The sequence below is a fragment of the Neopelma chrysocephalum genome, unplaced genomic scaffold (genome assembly GCF_003984885.1).
Source record: "Neopelma chrysocephalum unplaced genomic scaffold, ASM398488v2 Primary Assembly neopelma1_152, whole genome shotgun sequence".
NCBI lineage: Eukaryota > Metazoa > Chordata > Aves > Passeriformes > Pipridae > Neopelma > Neopelma chrysocephalum.
This window is the reverse complement of record NW_020897814.1, coordinates 816-11,832: the sequence shown is the minus strand read 5'-3', so window position 1 is coordinate 11,832 and position 11,017 is coordinate 816. Positions and strand designations below refer to the sequence as shown.

Genomic DNA, 11,017 nt, shown 5'->3' with positions numbered 1-11,017 from the left:
GCTTTCTCCTGAAATGCATTGGTAATAAAACATTTTAATGAAAAGCAAAAGCATGTAAGTAGTGAAAACTGATCACTGGTAATACATAACAGGATCTTACACATTAAGCAGGAGGTTCAAAATGTCCTGTTGGTTAGCAGGAGTAGTAGGGAATAGGAGAATTTAAATTTTGTATGAGGTCAAATTTATGTATCTGTATCACAGAAGTATTTTCTAGATCCATCTGACTTGTAATAAGAGGTACATGATGACAGCAAGCCAAAAGCAAATCCTTGCCTGCTTCAGGTTTAAGTTTTGATATTTTGTAATTGCCTCCCAAGGACAAAATGACCCTGCAGTCCTGGGAAATTTTGATTGCAGGATCACATCTAGCAGATGACCTTGTAAAAATGGGGTCAAACCTCGTGAAAAAATGACCCTGTGAAAGCAGTAACAATTATAATGACTAAAGGTTTACAGATTTCATACTTAGATTCATATATTGTAATAAATAATGCTATTCTTGTGACAGCATATAGGGAGAATTTGTGCTCAATAAAACAGTGGAGGAATTTTGAATAACAACTTATTTTAAATGTCAATTTCTTGAAAAATGGATGTGGCAATTCTGCATCACAAACAGGTGAATATATTTCTTTTCAAATACTATGCCATGTAATTCAGCTGAGGTTCTGCATTATCCTCAACATTTTAATTGTTATTATTTAATCTGAATGGGATCATCCTCACTATTTAATTTTAAGTCTTTATTAGGAAGTTGAAAATTATATTTTCATGCATAAAAATAATAGTTAGTGGATTATGTAATAATAGGAAAAAATCCAATAAACACTTAGATCTTACCTCAACAGAAAAGTTGCATCATTCTACATGCATTAGAATTATTAATACAATCTTTATTTTCAGTGCATTTATATTAGTATAAGCATGTTTGTCTTAGCAGATTTTATATCTGTATAAGTGTATCTAAACAGGACATTTTACTGTTAAGATTAATGTTGTAAAAAACAGGGATTCTAATCCCTAATTAATTATACTGTTTCAAACAACTGGAATGTGTTCTCTAAAATGCAGTTTTACATATCTGAATGTTCATGAACATTAATTTTTAATATTATATTTTATAGCAGTTGTTAGAGGGCATAGTATGTGCAATTTTATTCCTACTTATACATGAGAAAGAGCCATAGCTCTTATTTCACATTCAGCAAAAAAATGGTCTCATTCTTCAGGCCCTGGCTATTGCTGAGCACAGATCTGAAATAGCCCTGTGAAAACACAAGAGATAAATTAATTGTGTGCTTACTGGTGATAGAAAGTGTTTATTTAGGCCTAACTTTTTACAGGAGCCCAGAATCTACTGTCCTATTTCTCTACCTCCTTGCCAAAGCACTCTGCAATGGGTTTTTTTTGTGGATTGGTACTTAAAAAATTCTGACTTCTGTATGCCTCAAAGCAAATGTCCCAAACTGCTGCCTTTGGAAACTCAGGTCTTAGACATGCATAAAATATTGTCTGTCTTGCTGCCTTTGTTCATGGTGGGGTTTGCATGACAGTGAAGGCAAGTGATTTTCTGAGAATATAGAATTAGTTTTTATGTAAGACTGAACGAAGCAGTGTGTGAAAGGTGTGTGAGGAGAGGAAGTGGTCTCCTCCAAAGAACTCAGTGCTCCCCTTGCTGAGCAGTGTATGCAAAGTGGGTTATGACCATACAATATGTTAAAAACAATGCAACAAGATCACAGCATGGCAATTTCTGCTCTTGGCTTGGAGGGTGTCTCACTATTTATACTGGCAGTTCACCTGCTGTGACCTGGCAAACTGTCTGGACTTCCAGAAGTGTTACCTGATGGTTACGGCCATCAGAGCTAAATGCTTACTGATTGCACACTAAAACTGCACAAGGCCGCTCTCTGCCTCTGAACTTAAAGGCTCTGTCTTGAATCCTCACATGTTTTCTTACCAGTCCCATCTGTTTTGTCTTTGTTCCTGTGTGTTCCCTTTGCCACGACAACACTGGGACACACCTTGGCAGGACTTCATTACTCTGTGCCCTCCTGTCATTATGGAAACCAACCATCTACCTACGGGGTGATGGCAGGTAAGAGAGCAACCCTCAGCTGGGTGAGCTATTTGCATGTTGATTTTAAGCAGTTTTCCTTTAGAGGGACCAATCCAAGACGATTGTTTAAAGGAGATGGGATTTGGATTAAGATGCTAGGAAAAGGGTTGGGAAATCAGGGGTCAGTGCCCAGAGTTTCCCCAAAACCTCTGCATCTCTCATGAAATCACTCTATATCTTATTTTTCTCTACATGACTGGGAGAGTGCTGCTCTTTTTGCTAACCTGTGTCCATTTTCCCTGGTGATAATCACTTTTTGAGGGACCAGGAGTGACATACCCAATATACCTGTATATTACCAGTACCTGGGCTGACAAAGCCCTGACCAAAGATATAAAATAAAATGGGGCATAAGGCAAAGATATCTGAATTCTGCAGGCAGATCAGACAGATGGTCATGGATTTTTACACTCATGAATGTATGCTAGCATCCTGCTCATTTTTGCATGTGCCAGGCTCAGTAAGAAAGAGGAACTGTTATTCTATGAGAATAACTATTCTATTCAAGCAGCAGCCAATGAGATGATGACATGAACCAAATTAACACAAATCCCAGGAGATCATTGTGATTTGGAAATAAACCAAAATCAAACTCAGAATTTTATTTCACTTAAGAATGAAGGAAATATTCAAGTTAGTCAGCTTGGATAAATATATCTGCATAGGAACAGAGTGTAGATTTCCTTCACGGTGTGCAAATGTCCAAATGCTGCTATTACATTGTGCTTTTATGTGCCTGTTGTAAACATTCCTTGCTTTGTTCAGATCCCTGGGCAAAGGTAATAGATATTTAACAAAATACATTGCTCACAAGTTCATTTTCTTTCGTTCCAAAATAAACCCACCTTTTTCTTCTCCTTTCTTCTTTTTACCCTTACTTTTTTTGGTTTTTTAGGCATCAAACCTTCAACTCCAGAGATGCTGTCGGCAAGTCTCTCCCAGACTCGCATCTTACAGACGTGCAGCATGCCCCATCCCAATGTGGTAAACAGTGTCAGCACCTTGCAAAGCAAGTCCTCCTCTTTTTAAGTTGGTTTTTTAGTTTTTTGGGGTTTTTTGAGAAAATATTTTTCTTTTTTTTTTTTGTGGTTATCCTCTGTGAGGTGTGTAAAGTAATTCCTATGGGGTTAGAACCTCCAACACTGGTGAGAGCATTCAGGGTGGTGAAGACAACCCTAACCCCAATAAATGAAGGAAGCAGTGGAGGTTGATGAAGTTCTGAGTTCTTCTAAAAAGTTTTGTATAATTTAGACAATTGGGAAGGGTGTCCTGAGAACCTGGAATTTACTGGCTGCTCCAGATACACTGAGGAGTGTTAATATTTCCCCAGTGATTCTCCCCATCCTTCCTTTAGGTCATAGACTCTTCAGTTCTATGTACAATACCTAGAGAAAAAACAGCCTTCACTCTTAACTGAATCTCCTTGTTGTCTGATATTTGTGAACAAAAGATAATGTAAGATAGTTCTGGTTTGTCCTTGAGTAATTTCTTTTTAAGCCAGAAGGATCATTTTGAATGTGTTCTGGGTTTTGGTTGTTAGGGGTTTTTTGCCTTTAGGTCTTACCTTTGTGCTTTCCCCCAAGAAATTTTATGCTGAAGCCAAGCCAAGGTAGCGTCCCATCCAAGCATCACATGGCATTGACACGGAAATATTTTTTGTACCAGAAATTAGAGAATGGCAAATTTTAGGTGACTCAAAATGACATAGACCTGTCAGTCTAGATGTGCCCCTTAATTCCAGTTTAGACCTTGGATTTTATTTGTTTAGGTTTAGACCATCTGCCATCTTATTTAAGTGCTTCTGTTTACTCAGTAATAGGATGGTCATGGCTGTTGATTGGTTTTCATGAGTTCGGACAAAAAAGATACAGCACCTCCTAAGAGATCCTCACTCTTGGATACTTTCATATGTTATGTAATGAATATTACAGGATTATGAGATGGTGAAGGGAGGTTTTTACTGTGTAGTGGTAGAGAATAACCGTACTGAGTTTTTTCTTTGGTGCTGCTCAGGTAGCCTGACCCCTTGCCTTTATAAATTCCCGGAGCACGCCCTGAGTGCCAGCTCCTGTGCCCTGGGCCACGGCTTCACTCCCATGCACCAGTCCCTCCTCACAGATGATCCCACTGCCACGGACTTCAAGCAGGAGTTCCGCAGGAAGAGCAAGTCTGTTGAAGACCCCGTCGACATGGACTCCCCCGAGATCAGGGAGCTGGAGAAATTTGCCAACGAATTTAAGCTGAGGAGAATTAAGCTGGGTATGTGCTTTTTTTGTCCATGAACAAAAGGCTGAAAAATTCCAGTGAAAGCCCAATTATTTCTGAGTGTTTTATAATCTGGCCTCTTCAGTTGCCTGATCATAACTTTAATCTTGCCTTGTACTGCCAGACTTCCTCCGTTCCTAGAAGACTTGATTGGAATTAATGAACTTCTGCTTTTTGCAGCTTAGTATGCAGGAAGGGACTTTAAACTTGCCTGCCCTTAAATTATTTGTCTTAAGCACAGAGAAAATTATTGCTGTTCAATAAATTACATTCAGTAGCAGATGAAATATTCTGCCCGGCTCCAAATCATCTGCAACTTAGGGCAGCACATGCTCTAACCTCTTATACCCATCCTCTTCCCCACAAAGAATTTCATCTGAGGTTGTAGTGTCATTTCAGTGACAGCCATGGGAAATCTTTCACACGAGTAGGAAGCTTCTCTTCCTGATTTATTTTCTTGTGCCACGACACGGGTACAGCAGCAACTGATGTATTTGTTGCTGTCTGATTCATGCAAGATGGATCACATTTGAGAGTCTCCAGTGAGCTGCTTGTCTTTCACTGGCCAATCTTGGCTGAGGATAAAGGTGGACTGAGCCCTGTCTTTCTCACCTGTAGGAGATAGGGGTACATTGCAATGTAAAAGCCTCACCCTTGCTTGAATCGTACTGAAAGAAAACAATAACACCCAGCAGTGCAGATGCAGCCCACTTGTGAATACTGAGTACTCTGAAGAGTTGCAATTTTGTCATTATCACTTATTACATTGGAATCATAGGAAATCCTTCTAGTTTCACAAATCTAAAAAAAATTACAAGGTGTTTAGGGGTATCTATGCACTATCTCAACAGTTAGAAAGCAGGTGTGTTTCCTTTTCAGTCTAAACTGAAATAAAAGAAATCAGGGTTTACAAATATTTGGAACCTGGTTGATTTTCCTGTATGTCATGTATTTGTTGTCAGGCACAGCAATGGAAAGTGTTTGCTAGGCCCCACATTGTTAGTCACTGTGTCTTCATCCTGAATTTTTGAGGGAACAAAACTTCCTTTGCTGGAAGCAAATGGCATGGAGCCTGGGCTTAGTGCTCTGATGGGAGAAATGCAATGTGCACAGGAAAACTAATCTGAGGCTGAGCTTTACAAGGGAAGACAAAGTTAATATGGGTTGTGTGCCTGAGACTGAGAGAGTTGGAGTTAGTGCAACCAAAATAGAGGTAAAAAGTTGCCTCATGAGACATTCAGTGTCCAAAGAGATCCTTCCTGTTCTGGTGCAGAGGCAGAAAAGGAGGATAATGATCCAGCCTCCTGAACATGGCAGATATATGCTCAGAGCACTGAACAGGTTGCTGCTGAGACAAAGTCAGTGTCTGCATGGAAACTGCAGCATTTCTCTGACCACTTCGACTTAGTTGTTGCAACAAGTAATAGGAGAGCCACTGGGGATTACTTTATTACCATTGCATCATCTGCAGAAAGAAAGATACTGGATGTCGGGATCCTTCTCAAATTCCTAATCTTAGAGGGTAAAGTTCCACTGAAACCAACAGGAGACTGAACACGTTTCTGAGGAGAGCTCAGCCAGCCACAGAGACCTCTGCAGGGAGCTCATCCTGAAGGCACTGCAGGCACACACTGTCCACAGGAGTCAAAAATGAAAGTCTAAGCACTCAAAAAAGCTTCAAAGTTACTTTCTTTCTCTTTGTTTTTTGACAGGTTACACACAAACCAACGTTGGAGAAGCACTGGCTGCTGTGCACGGCTCTGAGTTCAGCCAAACGACCATTTGCCGGTTTGAAAACTTGCAGCTGAGTTTCAAGAACGCCTGCAAACTGAAATCCATACTGTCCAAGTGGCTGGAGGAAGCAGAACAAGTAGGAGGTAGAGAACTGAAATCATCTAAATACTGATTAGCATTTGAACCAGAATGCCATATATATGCCCAAGGACTAGTATGTGTAATCCATAGACTAAAGCTTTTTTTTTAATCAGATTTAGATGCTAAGGTGTGCTTGTATTAAATTTTAGTTATCTTTTTTCAGGTGAGCAAGGAGGGGCAAACTGAAATATATGGAGGGTACAGAATAGCAGAAACATCACTTGGACTGCTGGGAGAAACTTCTTTCAGTCCCATCCCAGCAAGCTAGCTCCAGTCCTGTAGCATATTATTAGGACCTGCAGGACAGCCCCTTTAGCAGCAGGGATTTTTCACTAACAGAGGAGTCTTCCTTCCAATCTCTGGCATATAAGATATGGCCATGGGGGAAAAGATTGGAGTTCAGCTGTGGCAGTGAGCTTTAAACCCTGAAGAAGAATAGCATGGTATAGAGTTTTTTGTTGTAACCTAAAATGCTCTTCCTTTTTCCCAGTTAATTTCCAGTTGCAGGAAGAGTGATAGGGCTCGCTGGGCAAAGAGTACTTTAGGACAGGCTGGCTGACTTAAAGGAAGTGGTTGCCTTTGAAAACAGCCTTTTGAGCTGGATGAATTGCAATGCTGGGAAGCAACAAGCCTGGAGGTGGCAGCGAAAGCACGACCACCAGGCAGCACTTGCTGGGCACGGGAACAAAGGGGACATGACCTTAATGCTACTTTTTGGATTTGGCATTGTATTCAGCAGTAGGAAACGTTGTTATTCTGCCACACACTTCAGTTTCCTTTGAACCAAGTGTAGAAAGCTTCCTTCCCCTGTAACTGTGCTGCAAACCAGGGGCTCTGCTATTGCGGCTGCCACATGGCAAGAATCGCTTGTGAGGGGCTGTGGTGGGTGGCAGATCATGTTTGCAAAGGGTGGCAGATCATGTTTGCAGACAGTGGCCTCTGAGAAGAGAGCAGAGACTTGTTCATCAGAAGGTGGGGTGGACAAGGCAGATGAATAAATGGGGTTGGGGGCCAAAGCTGTGTTTCTGAAGAAGAAGGATGAGATAGTAAGGAAACGGACTCCATCTCCCCAGACCGTGCCCCAAAGGGCAGGAGGAGCAAGGTGTGTCAGAGGAAGGGACAGAAGCACAGCTCCTCTGCATCTTTACTGCTGCCACACCACTTTTGCTTATAACCATTTATAGCTTTAGGTAAAACCATGACTGAACATCCTACATAACAAAAAGATCCTATGTGTGATGCTCCTCTCTGTTATGCTTTCTTCTCTCTTCAAAGATTGACTATTTCTCTGGAGATGATTCTGCTTGTTTTCCATTCCCTGAAGAATGGAAAAACTGCCAGGTTTTGTCTTCTTTTTTTTTTTTTTTAATACAGCTTTATATAACGAAAAAGTTGGAGTGAATGAGCGGAAGAGGAAGCGCAGAACCACCATAAGGTAATAAATATTTAGGGCTTTACAGGTTAGAAACCACTTTGGCTAAGATGCTTTATCTTCTGTTCAAAATTGAAGTGCTATTTTCTGTTAATGAATATCTGCATCTAGTGCTTCTGAAAGTTTCAGTATTTGGAAACATGCCCGTGGAAAATAACAGCATAACCCCCAAGACCACAAGTTATTCCAAAGCTATTATTTTTCCCAATCAAAGGCTTTTTTTTCAACAACACACTTAAGTATGAAAAGATATTTTATTCCAGATCTGTCAAAATTTCATTGTATCTATATAGCAAGGTATCAGAGCACCCTTATTTTTATTTTGAGAGATTCTACATTATATCAAAATAAATTGCATTATTTTGGTATAATAAATAAACATATAAATTTTGGAACAATAAAAAAAACACATATGAATTTACCAGAAACTTGAGGTCTGCTGTTTTTTAAAAGCTATTGATAAAATCAGTCCTCATATTGAGCATTTTTAAAATCATTTTTAAATTATTCTTGCTTTTACATGTAAGCCTGGTGCAGTGGGAGTATCAAATATGGCAGGTTGTCAAGGACACAGATAATTGAGAAGTTCAGGACCAAATCCCATATAGTAAGAAAATATTAATTACTCCTTTAAAGGCACATAGGACCTCAATTTAAAGACATGAAACTAATCAGGGAGATGGGCTTTATACGAATGCTGGAGCCTTACTCTTAGCCATTCTTAATGGATGTTTGAAGGCTAACTAATGCTAAAACAAAAACCCCAATAACTAAATTAGAATTGTCATACCCAGAGCAAAAATTTGAATTTGTGGAAATTATTTTATTATATACTTTGCCCAAAGCCTTAGAAGCTGTTAGTAAAAAATAACGATGTTTCTATAATTCTGTGTGTGCAGAAGACCATGCTATTAATTAGGTAGTTTTTGTAACGCTAGTAAATATTGCAAGATTGACCTGTAAATGAGAGACCAACAGCATAACACAGATGAAGTAATGAAATAAGTAGGACTCCAGAAGACACCGCGTGTATTTTTGTGGCAGAAATACCTTCGCCTCGCTTTCAGAATAATGCATGAAGTGCCCTCTTGTGTCCAAAGAAATTACAGCTACTGCTGAAGCTGTTCTGGATGCATCCCGGTGGCACAGAAGTGTGTCACAGACGCTCCGTGTTTTCTGAGACTATATAACAAAAATCGGAAGCAAATTCTATCTGAAAATAAGAAAAAATAATAGTATTAAATTATTTTGTTTAGTGAACCGCTCAACTTTTGTGGCTGCTGGCTCTGAAGAACAGGTAAAGGCAGACTTTTGGAAAGTGTGGTGATTGCTAAAACAGCTTGCCATAACCTCTGCGATTTCTAGAAACACCCTAGAGGTCTCTCTATAACACAGTGAGATGCAGAATTTGATACAGCACACAACTTTTCCCAAATCTTCCCATTTGTAAACCCAAATGATTTGATACAACCAGGTAATGCCACTGATGAGCATTTGCTGAACCCCTACGGCCCTGCTGTGACTGGAGCAGACTGTTCCAATTCCTGGCTAGTTAATAGCTGTATCTCCTAAACAGCATCAAGAAGCACAAATAATTCATAGTTAACACTGAAATTGCACCGAACTTCATGCTAGTTTTGCCTTTTAATTACTGCGTGCTGAAATTCTGCATGGTGTCATGCTGTTCATGTCAGCGAAGAACTATAGAAACTGTGGGTTTCCTTTATGTAAAAAAGAGGAAACAAACCAAGTCATTGCCTTCAGTGCTGTCCCTTGACCCTTCCCCTGAACCAGCAGTGAAATTTGAATGCACAGAAAAGTTTCTAAAGATGAAATTTTACCCCTTTCTCCAGCATTGCTGCCAAAGAAGCCCTAGAGAGGCACTTTGGAGAACAAAGCAAACCTTCCTCTCAAGAAATTCTGAGGATGGCCGAGGGGCTCAACCTTGAGAAAGAAGTCGTAAGAGTTTGGTTTTGCAACAGAAGGCAAAGGGAAAAAAGAGTGAAGACGAGTTTACACCAGAACACCTTCAGTTCTATTATCAAGGAGCACCATGAATGCCGGTAAAGCTTTTCCATGTATAGATGTGGATTTCTGTTTTGCTTTTTGTAAATATTGTAAATGCTACATTGTTAAAAAAAAAAAGGAAAAAAAAGAGAAATCAATAAACTACTTGTTTCTCTTACAAGCTAGGCAGCTTCAGGTGTAGTGTGCTGTGGAGGGCCTAATTTTAAATCCGACAATGCATATTTAAAGCCATAATTGCTGTCATTACTTACGGTAGGGTAAGTTTACTAGTACAGAGGTGTCAACACTGTTCCTACTGTGTGCTCTGTCTCAGCATAACATCTGACTGCCTTAAAAGGGTAGCAAGCAGAACTGTCTTTTTTAATATTTGTTATCGAAGATAATTCCTGCTAATTTGTTATGTGCCTTGAAGTTTGGTTTGGATAAGCTTAGCTATAAAAATGGGAATACAATTTACCTTTTCCTTAAGACTTTGTGACCTGAGGGGGGAAAAATAACTGTCAAGGGGCTTATTACGTTGGGCTTTCTCTGCATTGTACTTTTTTTCTGATTAAAACCATGTGTGGACATACTTACACCAGAGATAGTGTTTTAAGCTGAAAAGAACACTGAAATAAGTATCCAAACAAAGCATTTATTGCACTGCACATTCCCACACTCTTAAAGCCCAGTAATTAAAAATAATCCCATATTTGTCATCCTCCAGCCTAGAGAGATAATCTAGGGAAAAAAATACCAGTGCCAGAGCTCCACCTATCAGACAGGCACTGAGAAAACTCAATTAATGACTCTAGTACTCACCAGGGAAAGATTATCCAGCCATCTCATCAGCCCTGCTCATTGTTATTGGAATTAGCCTGTTACCATATATGTACTTTTGACTGTTTTCCCAGGACTGAAATTGAGTACATGCGAGTAGTACTGGCCACATACATTTTATTTTTCCATAAAACAGACCTGATGATTTAGAAAATGTCTAAATAATAGGCCCACAGAAAGCAAAAGGAGTTTAATGTTCGAGACCTCTTAGAAGCAGCGCGTACAAGTGCTCCCTCTCTAGTGTACACTAAATTACCTCTGATACAGTGACCACAGGCATATTCAGCTATGGAAATCAGGCTCCTGGATTTTTTAAAAAAATATCTTTTTATGGATGAATGCACCACTTAATTTAGAGGAGAACTTCAATTTAATAACTCAGAGGGGAGAAATTGCATTATGTACTGTCTTCAGGCTGTTCTCATCACTGGCATAGCTCACCCACTACAGCAGAGAAAGGCCAAGCTGGAGACTTG

General features: G+C 39.7%; 1 protein-coding gene across 1 annotated transcript; it reads left to right on the top strand.

The window, feature by feature from the left end:
• Positions 1-1,428: 1,428 nt before the first annotated feature.
• On the top strand, positions 1,429-9,839 carry POU1F1 (POU class 1 homeobox 1). Its single transcript, XM_027701206.1, has 6 exons — positions 1,429-2,101; positions 3,018-3,131; positions 4,136-4,381; positions 6,100-6,264; positions 7,637-7,697; positions 9,548-9,839. The coding sequence occupies exons 1-6, from the start codon at positions 2,095-2,097 to the stop codon at positions 9,759-9,761; spliced, it is 807 nt and encodes a 268-aa protein (XP_027557007.1). The 5' UTR covers positions 1,429-2,094; the 3' UTR covers positions 9,762-9,839.
• The last annotated feature ends 1,178 nt before the right edge of the window (positions 9,840-11,017 follow it).

Bases quoted from the DNA above. Each gene is read 5' to 3' on its own strand.
- POU1F1 (XM_027701206.1), top strand. The intron at 4,382-6,099 runs GTATGTGCTTTT...GTTTTTTGACAG, and splicing joins GCTGAGGAGAATTAAGCTGG to GTTACACACAAACCAACGTT. The intron at 6,265-7,636 runs GTAGAGAACTGA...TTTTTAATACAG, and splicing joins GGAAGCAGAACAAGTAGGAG to CTTTATATAACGAAAAAGTT.